Source organism: Canis aureus, chromosome 19 (genome assembly GCF_053574225.1).
Source record: "Canis aureus isolate CA01 chromosome 19, VMU_Caureus_v.1.0, whole genome shotgun sequence".
Lineage (NCBI taxonomy): Eukaryota > Metazoa > Chordata > Mammalia > Carnivora > Canidae > Canis > Canis aureus.
The window spans coordinates 38,329,806-38,342,387 of record NC_135629.1 but is presented as its reverse complement, the minus strand read 5'-3'; the positions used below and the strand labels follow the sequence as shown (position 1 = coordinate 38,342,387).

Below are 12,582 nucleotides of genomic sequence, written 5' to 3'. Positions count from 1 at the left end.
TCGAACCTCTTTCAAAACTGGAAGTCAATTCTCACAAATCCTGATGGTGCTTTAACAACTAAGTTTACATGATATTTAAAATCTTTTGTTACCATTTTAGTGCTTTTGTTACCATTTTAACAATCTTCACAGCAACTTCACCATGAGTAGATTCCTTCTCAAGAAACCACTGTCATTGCTCATCCATAAGAAAAAACTCCTCATCCATTAAAGTTGTTTTTTTTTTTTTTTTTTTTAAGATTTTATTTATTTATTCATGAGATACACACAGGGAGAGAGAGAGGCAGGCAGAGACACAGGCAGAGGAAGAAGCAGGCTCCTCACAGGGAGCCTGATGTGGGACTCAATCCCAGATCCTGGGATCAGTCCCTGAGCTAAAGACAGATGCTCAACTGCTGAGCCACCCAGGCATCCCCATTAAAGTTTTATCATGATCGCAGCATCTCAAATATAACAGTAATAAAATTTGAAATATTGTGAGAATTACCAAAATGTGACAGAGACACAGAGTGAGCAAATGCTGTTGGAAAAATGGCACTGACAGACTTGCTTGACACAGGGTTGCCACAAACTTTCAATTTGTTAAAAAAAAAAACAGCATCCATGAAGTGCAATAAAGCAAAGCACAATAAAACGAGGCATGGCTATCTATATTCAGATGGTTTTCTTCTTCGCTGTCTTCAGCGCTCTACTAATGTCACCTATCAGAAAGGATTTTGGTGACCACATTACCTAAAACAAGTTCTCCCTTCAACATTACTCTCCATCCCCTTCCTCTGCCTTATTCTCATTCAGAGCTCTCATTGCTACCTGATCTTCTATAGACTTAATTCATTTACTGACTCCCCAACCTATGCCCCATTGTTACGTCTCTAGGGGAGCAGACTCTGGTTTGTTTATCGCTGTATACCTAGTACCTAGAAGAGTGCCTAACACAGGAATATTTAATCAATTGTTGTAGGATGAATGTGATTAAATGAAAAGGCATAAATACATACCCAGAATACATGTCATGGGGCAGGTTTCTTCCAGATTACTCAGAAATACTTCTTTTTTGTAGAACATTTTTGTGGGTTCATGTTCTGTCTCTTCTGGGTGAATGAAGATAGGGCCATAAAAATATGCAGCTCCATCTCGGACCCATACCTTTTCAATTCTTAGGGGGAAAAATGGAGAAATTCCATTAAAATAGAATTCTGATATGTTTCATTTTTGAAGGGTTAATTTATCAAAAATTCTTTTAACTGAAAACTTACTGATATTTAACTACTTAGGAGTTCCGTTGACTATTTTGATAACACAGTTTCCTTGACTTTTTCCCACTTTGAGTAGAGAAGACATTTGAAAAGAGAGATGGACATTGGCTACTCATCTGAGGGAAAAATTTTTTTTAACACAATACCAAGGCATATGACTTAATAGTTTTAGCTAAGCCCCAGGTTTTTTTTTCCTGAAATGCTCATGATGAAAACAAAACTGAGCATCTATCATTGGACTCGTCAAGTGGAGTAGACAAACCATCCATATTTGGGGTCAGCTCACACGAGTGGCAGGTATTTAAGACAATGGGGTACATGACCTTTTTGTGTGTCAAGGTAATACAGCCCTTCACCTCTTGAGAATCTGATGAAAGCCAGATATTATCTCCCTAGACAAAAATAAAAATTCACATCTGACTGCTGTGTGCTAGGTATCATACCATTCCTCACAACCACCTCCAGTCAAGTTGGGATTACTGTCGCCATTGTCTTGTGGTTCCTGACATGAAGCAACATCCTCACTTTCGTTTGTGTTAACTCTACCCTTCCAGTTCCTCAGGCCAAAACACAGGGGTCACCCTTGACTCCTTCTCTCTTGGACCCCACATCCCATTTATCAGGAATCCTATTAACTCAACCTTTCCTATTAACAACAGGATCTGACTGCTGGTCTGAGTCACCAATCACTGGTGCCTAAATAATTGCCAACGGCCTCCTAGCAAATTTCCTTGCTTCTCTTTGACCCTTTAAGGCTATTCTCAACAACCAGTAGCAGAGTAATCCTGCTAAGAACTAATTCAGTTATCACATCTATGCTTAAAAGAATCCAAGTGGGGCGCCTGGGTGACTCAGTAAGTTGAGTGTCTGCCTTTGGCTCAGGTCATGATCTTGGGGTCCTGGGAACAAGCTCCATGTCTGGCTTCCTGCCATGTCTCTCTTCCTGGGGAGTCTATTTCTATTTCTTCTTCTGCCTCTCCCCTAACTTGGGCTTGCTTTCTCTCAAGTAAATAAAATCTTAAAAATGAATGAATGAATGAATGAAAGGAAGAAAGAAAGAAAAGAAAAAAGAAAAGAAAAAGAAAGAATCCAATGGTACTCCCTTTAATTCAGTAAAAGCCCAAGTACCAACAATGGTCTCTAAGGTCCACAAGAGTTGCACCATATGCTGTGAACCCTCATCTTCTATCTAATTCAATGCACTGTTCACTCCTCCTGTAACAAACTCTCCAGATCTGGACAGGCCTGGCACACTTCTCTCTCAGGTCTTCATACTGGCTGTTTTGCTTCCTAGGAAGGTTTCCCCCTGGATATTCACATTACTCACTCCCTTAGTTTCTTCAAGTGTTAGCTCAACTATCAGTTCTCAGAGAGGTCTAGATACACCACCCTATTTAAACTTCTGCATCTCTTCAACTTTGACCATGGCACTCCTAATTCCCTAGTCTTTTCTATTTTTTCCACAGCACATATCACAACTTAATGTACTGTACTCTTTTTTTTTATTCACAATGTTTATTGTCTTCCCACTAGAACAAAGATCCACAGTATTAAGGCTATTTGTCTGTTTTATTCACCAAGGTATCCTTATAGCCTAGCAAATACGAAGTTTATAACAAATGATTATTGAATGAAGAGAAAATAGAATGAGGAAACTGGAGTTCAGAGAAGTCAATCATTTGCCTAAGGATATGCAGCCAGCAGGGCTGGAACTCATACCAAGACCCACTACTCATAACTACTATCCACTACTGCCCAGTCTTGTACCTGACTCTGTCTTTGCTGTTTTGTGCCATGTAACCAAACTTTCACTCACTTACTTGTTCAATAAATGTCTGAGCCTTTACTATGTTTCATGCATCGTGCTTAGAGCATGGAATACAAAGGCAAGCAAAAAGCAAAAAATTCCCCTATTCTTAGGGAATTTGCAGTCTGGTATGGAAACCCAAAGTAAAATAACCTGGCATGTGCTCTGAAAGTAATGGGGAGACCTAATCCAGTCTGCAGGGGACAGGAAAGGATTCCTTAAGGAAGAGCTATCTAAGTTTAAGCTAAGAGTTCATCATGTGAGGGGGGCAGGGAGATTTCTGGGATGACAATTCAGTAAATGGCAGGAGAAGAAAAGAAAAATTCATGGGGAGGATTTAAAGAAGGAAGTGTGGGGGATCCCTGGGTGGCTCAGCGGTTTAGCGCCTGCCTTTGGCCCAGGGCCCGGTCCTGGAGTCCCGGGATCGAGTTCCGCGTCGGGCTCCCGGCATGGAGCCTGCTTCTCCCTCCTCCTGTGTCTCTGCCTCTCTCTCTCTCTCTCTGTCTATCATAAATAAATAAATCTTTAAAAAAAATAAAGAAGGAAGTGTGGCTAGAGACAAAAGCAGGACAAGCAGGTGTGAGGAAGCTGGGGAAGTTACAGGATCATAGGGGAATGATGACAACTTTTGACTTCATCCTCAAGAGTGATGAATTTCTACCCCCTCCAAATCATCAGCCCCAACTGCATCCTCCCTGATTCAGTAACACCCACCTGCCCACTCGAGGGCGCACCAGGCCATGGGATTTGATGAAGACACAGTCGCCAACCTTTAGCCACATGTCATTGTAACGGAGTTGCTCAAAGTAGTGGCAACCTGGTTCACCGTTTGACATTTCCACAGGGACATCTTCTTTCTCCTGTGGTAAAGGAAACTGGTTGAAGATAGACAGCTGACGATCAAGGAGGAGACAGAGAAAGTTAAGAAAGAAAAGCTGACTTTCCATATTAACTTAAAAGAAAAAAATAACTATAAGTAGATGTTTTGATGAAGATTGGAAGCCTAAAGATTGGGGTTCTGAAATCAAACTGAGTCTTCTTAAATACTGCATTTATTTTAAATTTCTACTTATGTTTCAATTAGCAAATAATCGTGCCTCAGATAAATCTCATTGGTTACGATACTGCCACTGTACAACGCTTCTGCTTAAGTTTCATAAAATGTTACTCCAAGGTCCTTTTATCCCTTTGCCCAATCCCCTCCATTCCCATAGCCTTCAGCAAAAAAAGTACCACACAGAATGGATCAGCATTCAAGAGCAGTCTCACTCATACACTGCTATGGAGCATAAAGAGCAAATTCTGCACGAGCTTCCTCTTCACTACATTTATTGAGCTCTCAATTTAAAAAAAAAAAAAGATTTTATTTATTTATTCATGAAAGACAAAGGGGGGGGGGAGAGAGAGAGAGAGGCAGAGACACAGATGGAGGGAGAAGCAGGCTCCCTGCAAGGAGCCCATTGTGGGACTTGATCCCAGATCCCCGGATCAGGCCCTGGGCCAAAGGCACACACTCAACTGCTGAGCCACCCAGGTGTCCCAAACTCTCAATTTTTTCCCCCCAAACTCTCAATTTTTTAACATTAACAACTAATGGTTTTAAATTATCATTAATAAAAATAAAGTTATCATTTTTATTTATTCTGGGATGGAAAAGTATAGCCTCTGTGATATAAACACATACACTCTGTTTCTAAATAAATAACAAGCTCTGTCACCTACTGGCTGCTGTGATGCTGGGCTAATTACTTGACCTGTTAGGTCACTTATAAAACAAAGGCAGCGTACCCATCATATGGGGCTGTTAGGAAGATTCAATGACATACTCCACATCAAGTATGCAGAACAATGTCTGACTTAGGAAAAGCCTTGAATGCACATTCATTATTGTGGTTTTATAGTTTTGGCAAAAAATAGAAAATGAAAAGGGTAGCCTGGATAGCTCAATGAAGCGTCTGACTTCAGCTCAGGCCATGATCTCAGGATCCTGGGATGGAGCCTTGCATTGCCCTCTGTGCTCAGCGGGGAGTCTGCTTCTCCTTCCTCTCTGCCACTCCCCTGGCTCATGCTCTGTCTCTCTCTGTCTCTCTCTCTCAAACAATTAAATAAAATCTTAAAACAAGAAAAAGAAAAAAGGACAATTCTGATCTGATGCAGAGAATAGGCAAAGCATGAGGTGTTTTAAACATACTAATTCCAAAACATATAAAAGCTGAGGAAACTCCAGAACCCCAACATTTTCTACTGCATCTCCTTGAGAGTATCTGAACTTCAAACTGAAAAAAAGAAAAATATCCTTCAGAAGGTCCAAACAATTTGTTTTGATCTTTATGACTTCAGATGTGATATATAAATGGTTCTTCTGGAAAATCCTGAAGAATGCATGAGGTCACACATATAATGGGTGAGGGGAAATCTATAGGAATGGGAGCTATAAAGTAGCCCCAAAATTAAGAATAACTTTCTCTTTTGGAAATGGGTTGGTTGTGTTCTGAAGGTTTTTTTTTTTTTTTTTTTAATGTAACCTCTCTGCCCAAAATGTGGCTGGAACTCACAACCCCAAGAATGAGAGCTGCATGCTCTACCTGCTGAAGGTATTCTTTTAAAAAGTTCCAGGAATGACTTGTTTCGGTCAGGCAGTATTAAAATAAAGACAGGAGACAAAAGGAAAAAAATTGCATGCACATAGAGGACCTTGGAGTCTTATGAATTCTAATAAGAAATGTGGGTTAATTCCCATGTTGGCTTCCATTGGTATTTCTTATTCTTTCAAAATTAACATCTCTATAACTCCCAAACATACTAGTAAAGTGTAAAGAAGATCACGTTTTCCTCAGCTCCCTTTCTCTTGTAACACTGTTAGGACAGTAAAATGGATTTCTTTTCTAAGACACTAAGAAGTCTATTTTTTCCAAGTTTTGTTTTGTTTTTTAAGATTTTATTTATTTGAGAGAGAGCACAAGCAAGAGAATACAAGCGGGGGAGTAGCAAAGGGAGAGGGAGAAGCAGGCTCCCCGCTGAGCAGGGAGCCCAATGTGGAGCTTGATCCCAAGACCCCAAGATCATGACCTGAGCCAAAGGCAGAGGCTTAACCAACTGAGCCACCCAGGTGCCCTCATTTTGTCAAATTCTGAAAACAATTTATCCAAATCTTTTACATCCTTGAGTGGCCGGTTTCTCGTCCCATAGGTTCCAAGTATTCCTTTTAAGGTTATTTCTCAATGTATTTTGTTGTTAAGGTGAATCAGGTATTTTCTTCTATATGATTATCCTAACAGTTGATAAAATATATTCAACATGATAGTCAACGTTTTCATTTTACTTTCAAGAGTCCTGTGAATTATAGTTTGGTGTATATAAAAAAGCTACTGGGTGTCTGGGTGGCTGAGGTGATTGAGCGTCTGCCTTCGGCTCTGGTCATGATCCGAGGGCCCTGGAACTGAGCCCCACATTGGGCTCCCTGCTTAGTGGGGAGCCTGCTTCTCCCTCTCCTAACTGCTTGTACTCTCTTTTGCTGTCTCTCTCTGTTTCAAATAAATCAATAAATAAAATCTTACAAAAAAAAAGTTATTGACTCGTATATGGATTTTGAAATTCCTTTGTTGAATCCTGTTTTTCAAAACTTTAGTTAAGTGCTCCCCTATGATCTTTATGATTGCCACTTTATTGTCAATATTTTTGCTATTTTGGTCTGCATTGGCTACTTTTGGAAAAATATAGGTAACCGTAGAGCAAGCAGGCTTTAGGCATAAGAAACAAATATAACTTAAAAAAAATCACTTTGAGGAAATACCATCTAAAGACTTAAATACAGTTGCTGTACTTTATCAAATAATCTCTCCTTTGATCTATTAATATAATGATGTATATTACTGAATTTTCCTCATTCTGACCAATCCTTGCATTTCTAGAATGAACTCTTACCTACTTGGTCATATTATTCTTAAATAACTAATTTGATTTCACTTATAAATAAAAAACCATTTTCTCCAAGTATTTTTTGCATCAAAATTCGTAAGTTAGATTGAACTGTACCTTTTCTGTTTTATTTTGTCAGGCTTTGGAATTAGGATCATCCTAGTTTTGTTGTAAAATAAACTGGGAAGTTTTCTTTGTTCTCCATGCTTTGAAATAATTTAAACAGTATTATAATTATAGGTCTCTTAAAAGGGTTAAAAGAATGGAATTTGAGTACTCTGTGATTAGCTTTCAAGGCATTAAAAAAATTTTTTTGATGTTGTCCATTTCGTTACATCTCTTCTGGATTCTTCAGTAATTTACAGTGTCCTAGAAAATTATTCATTTTATTCAGGCTTTCAAATTTACTAACAGAAATGTAAATTCTTCAAATTTCTTCTACATGTGTATGTCTGAACTTAATTGCCTTATTTTTTTATTAGGATAGTTGGTAGTTTATCTCATTGGACATGTCAAGAATTAGCACTTGGAGAATTTAAATTTTAAGAATTAAAGTTTTTTAAGAATAAAAAGTTAAAGAATTAAAAATTACTTTTAAATTCTACTGTAGTTTTCTAAGCCTTAATTTCTGTCCTTCTTATATAATTCCCTTCTTTCTGTTTGGCTAAGGTTTTTTGTTGTTGTACTTTTTCATTTTGAATTTGAATGCTTTATTCACTTATTTTCTGGAATAGGTATTTTTTTTTTGGAATAGGTTTTTAAAAAAAATTTTTTTTTTAAAGATTTTATGTATTTATTTGAGAAAGAGAGCATAAACAGGGGAAAAGGGGAGAGGGAGAGGGAGAAGTAGGCTCCTTGCTGAGCAGGGAGCCCCATGCAGGGCTCGATCCCAGAACCCCAGGATCATGACCTAAGCCAAAAGGAGATGTTTAACTGAATGAGCCACCCAGGCTCAGTGCCTTGGAATAGGCCTTGGAACAGGTATTTTGAAATGTAAAATTCTTTTGTGTGGCTTCTAGCTACCTACCTTTTCCAAGTTATAACTGTCTTCAGTTCGACTGTCTTCTGAGTTGTCTGTGTTCTTCTCATCATCCCCTTTATCTGCATTTGCAAATACAGAGGCCACTCGGACCACAGGCAAGGGCACATCCCGAGGGACAAACCTAACGGAGCTAATGGGCATGGTCCACAGTTTAATTTTCTTAAAAGATTTGGTTTTGGCAGAATACCGTGATTCACAGACAAAAACATCCTCATCTCGAAAGTTTTCTGGGCATAATTTAAAGTATTCCTGGGAGATATAAGAATAAGATTATTAGTTAGGTGCATTTTCTGAAAACCAGTTAACCAAAAAAACCAAAACCACACGTCAATCAAGCAAACGAACAAAAATAAACCGTTAAGACTTTCTGATAGTTAACAACAAATAGTAAATGCTTAGAGATGTACAAGCATTTCCCTGCTACAGAATGGCTTATTAAATACATATATCCTTTAGCTTACTAACTGCCCTTTTGAAAATATATTAGCATTTCATACAGCTTTATAATGTTCCTAAAAGCTTTGGATAGGGCTCAATGTGCCTGTATCAGATAGATACACAAAGTATACTTTGTTACCTAAAAAGCACACTGATAATTTTAAATGATCTTTCAGAAAATGTCATTCTCAAAAATTAGCCTGGCAATATAAAAAATTTTAAGCTAACCGCATATAGTTATATAGTGTAGGCAGCCAATGGTGGTCTTTCATCATCATGATCAGATTAATTTCTTCCCAAATCTTTACACACAGCTATATAGATACAGCTTAAAAAATTTTTTTGAAGATTTTTACAGAGCACCTAATTTGTAAATATTATTATTTTTTGTTTGAAAATGTTATTTTCATGGAATGATTTGTACTTTGGGGAATAATGAGTTTCTTACCTTGACAAACATGACCACACATTTTCCTAGAATTTTACTAACAGGAACTTTATTGTAATAGTCACTCTTAAAAACTTCTTTTTCTAGAAATTTTCGTGTAGCCAGATGGAATGTTTCATTTGGCCGATAAAACCAACAGCCATACAACCATTTTTCACCTCAAAAACAAAAAGGGGGAGAGAGGGAATTACCATTAATAGAAATCACACATTCTTTGCAAAATGAGCAAATTCTCCATCCATTCTGCCATGGCCTGAACATAATAACAATGTGCTTTTTAGGCCACAGTTTCTTAAAATATTTATCTTAAAGAAATGATACTTTAAAGTAATGAAGAATGATGAGGTCTAAAAAAAATACAACTTTCCCCCTCATATTAAAAGATGTATAATATACATGATGAATAAGGTGATGATACCTGCCCTACTCTGTTGTGGACAGGATACACACTCAGGGGAAGGAATACAAAGGTATTTCATGAGAAGCAGCTGAGGGAACTGGACTGCCTGAATCATATCTCTGCTCTGGCTTCATTAACTCCTATTTGTTCTCCATGTTCTAAATTAAAGGCAACTTTTCTAGGACGCCTTTTTGAAATCAAATTCTAAGTCAAGGTCCATATCACACTATAATAATTTCCTTTTCATTTGTGATTTGTACCAGAGTGGTATTGCCAGAGGCAAAACATGAGTCCTTAGTTCCTGTGAGGCTCTGCCATCCTACAGTTTGGTTTACTGTGTGTTTTAAAGAAATACCCATTGAGTGAATGAATCTCAACCTCACTTCAGGAAGTTGTGCCTTTGACTCAACTGTGCCACTCACTGGCCCAAGAGTGCTAGATCCTATGTTTTTCATATAGAGGTTGCTAGGTTCTCTTTACCAATAATACACTGTAGAACAACTATTGTTGCAAGGAATAAAATGTCTGAGTTACAATTTTTTTCCCCGAGGACTGAGGAGGAGTAAAACAGTCACATGTCACCAGCGTGCCCTTTGATTGAAAACCAACTTACCAGCAGAATCTTCCCACAGCCTCTCAATGCAGACTATGTGTGGTTGCAGGCTGGCTTCTGCGGGCTCCACATACACGTAGTCTCCAACGTGGTACATGCTGTTCTTAAAGCTGCAGTCCTGGCTGTATGTGCGATGTAAGCCGGAGAGGCCTGTGGTGCCTGAGGAGTCTTCACTCTTTTCAGCTTCTTCGGTGAAAAAGACAAAAAGGCTCCCATTAAAGAGATATGGCAATCAGATGTAGGATTCAAACAACAGGGCAGCCCCGGTGGCTCAGCGGTTTAGTGCCGCCTTAAGTCCAGGGTGTGATCCTGGAGTTCCGGGATCGAGTCCCATGTCGGGCTCCCTGCATGGAGCCTGTTTCTCCCTCTGCCTCTCTCTCTCTGTCTCTCATGAATAAATAAATAAAATCTTAAAAAAAAAAAAAGGATTCAAACACCACATACTAATACATTTCATTCTTTTCTAGACCTTCAAGGGCGAGATTCAGGACAAATAGCAGGATATCTGTATTCCCGAGAGCCTCTACTCAAAATTGCCTTTTTGAGTTACAACCAACCGCCATTCATTTAAATAAATACATAAATAAACAAAGGGTCTACACAATAAAAATAACCACGTTAATAATATATGCTCAATGCAGTCATTCCTGATGATAAACAAAGGGATAAAGAAGAAAACATTACCTGTAAAATCATGGAAATAATCTCATATATACTTCCTCTCCATCTTAAAGTCTCTAAATTTTTTTTTACCCTAACAGTTATTATATGGGTATGTCAAAATTAATGGAATCTTAGAATTAAGGAAATAGAGAACATGCGTATCATACAATATAATGTAAACTATATATATCTACACTAAAGATACACTGAAGAGGGGTGCCTGGGCAGCTCAGTCAGAAAAGCATGTGACTTCTGATCTTGGGTTTGGGAGTTTGAGCCCCATGTTGGGGATAGAGAGTACTTAAAATACACAAGTAAGAAATAATAATAAAAAAAGATACACTGAACAGTCCCCCTGAGATCAATGCTTTTCAACAAGACATTTTTTTAAAAGATTTATTTGTTCATGAGAGACACAGAGAGAGAGAGACAGACACGCAGACACAGGCAGAGGGAGAACAGGCTCCTTGCAGAGAGCTCAATGCAGGACTTGATCCTGGATCCCGGGATCATGCCCGAGCTGAAGGCAGACGCTTAACCGCTGAGCCACCCAGGCATCCCTACAAGCCTTATTTTTGTTAAATAATACTTTTTAATGGTTCCTATATAAGCTATCATTTGCAAATACCATAGGGTTTTTTTAGATTTTATTTTTTTTAAATAAGATATATATATATTTTTAATTTTTTAAATTTATTTATGATAGTCACACAGAGAGAGAGAGAGAGAGAGGCAGAGACACAGGCAGAGGGAGAAGTAGGCTCCATGCACCAGGAGCCTGACGTGGGATTCGATCCCGGGTCTCCAGGATCACGCCCTGGGCCAAAGGCAGGCGCCAAACCACTGCGCCACCCAGGGATCCCTATTTTTAATTTTTAAATGTATTTTCAAACCAACTCCTAAAAATCCATACCATTTTAAGTCCTTCACTGTGTGGCTACAAGGGTCTGTTTCACCATACGTGCTCCAACACCCCTATTATAATTTGCTTAAATGATTTTATTTATTTGTGAGAGAATGAGGGAGAAAGAGAGAGCACAAGGGGGGGAGGGAGGAGTGAGAAAGAGCACAAGGGGGGGAGGGAGAAGTGAGAAAGAGAGAGCACAAGGGGGGGAGGGAGTGGGGGAGAGGGAGCAAATTCTTTGCTGAGCAGGGAGCCCAACATGGGTTCTATCCCAGGATCCTGGGGTCATGATACAAGCTGAAGGCGGATGCTTAACCGACTGAGCCACCTAGGTGCCCCACATCATTTTTTAAAAAGTTTTGCCAATTTTGGAGGAAAATGTTACCAGTATTTGATTTGTCAAATGAATCCCTGTAAGATACATAAGTCACAAGGTTCTTGAGCAGGACCATATACCAGCAGGAACACTGCCAAATGAATGGAAAGGGGTAGAGACAGTACACAATGAAAGATTGTTAAACCCCTCAAAATTCTAGAGAGAGGAAACAGGCTGATAAAACTCAGCTGTAGCCAAGTGCTACCTTTCATGAAAAAGGATGATGTAGAGGGTAGAGTGCTGAGCCACAGAAGACTCTTTCTAGGACTTGGAATCTAATGACTCTGAACAGGTGGACTTAAAGACTGCTTAGAACTAATGACCCTTTCCTCTCCATTTCTCCATTTCTGAATGAGAATATCTCTCACTATTCCATGCATGTGCCATCACTATATTATAGGAGCAGAAAACTTGTTTTTCGGTTTCAAAGATCCACAAATGCAGAGGAACAGTGTCCCAGGAGGGATCATACCCAGAGCCTCACTCATATACACCCAATTAAATGATTCAAATAAGATCTGGGACTTTTGAGCTCATAAAGGAGATATTACTTGGATGAGATTTTGATACCTGGAAAATGGGTGTTAACTGCAACAAATATACTTTTAAAAATGGGAGGGTGATTTTGGAATTGGGAAGGAACAGAGACTGGAAGAATTTTGAGGAGGAGAGAAAAAGCCTCCACTGCCTTGAATAGACTGTGGGAGAGAGGCAGAC

General features: G+C 38.9%; 1 protein-coding gene and 1 non-coding gene across 33 annotated transcripts in view; both read right to left on the bottom strand.

Annotated features, from left to right (window-relative positions):
- PBRM1 (polybromo 1) overlaps window positions 1-12,582 on the bottom strand; it is a 121,621-nt gene that overhangs the window by 30,523 nt on the left and 78,516 nt on the right. For 25 of the 32 annotated variants that reach the window (XM_077858600.1, XM_077858605.1, XM_077858591.1 and 22 more), the window contains 5 exons: window positions 9,923-10,108; window positions 8,910-9,067; window positions 8,009-8,272; window positions 3,778-3,923; window positions 999-1,156 (listed from right to left, as the gene is read on the bottom strand). In XM_077858600.1, coding sequence (XP_077714726.1) covers window positions 999-1,156; window positions 3,778-3,923; window positions 8,009-8,272; window positions 8,910-9,067; window positions 9,923-10,108 — 912 coding nt within the window. The remainder of the gene's footprint in view (window positions 1-998; window positions 1,157-3,777; window positions 3,924-8,008; window positions 8,273-8,909; window positions 9,068-9,922; window positions 10,109-12,582) is intronic. The other 7 variants (XM_077858620.1, XM_077858612.1, XM_077858615.1 and 4 more) reach the window with 1 other exon arrangement.
- Window positions 4,066-4,205, bottom strand: LOC144291280 (U4 spliceosomal RNA). The gene has a single exon (XR_013358589.1). It is a non-coding gene; the product is annotated as a U4 spliceosomal RNA (small nuclear RNA).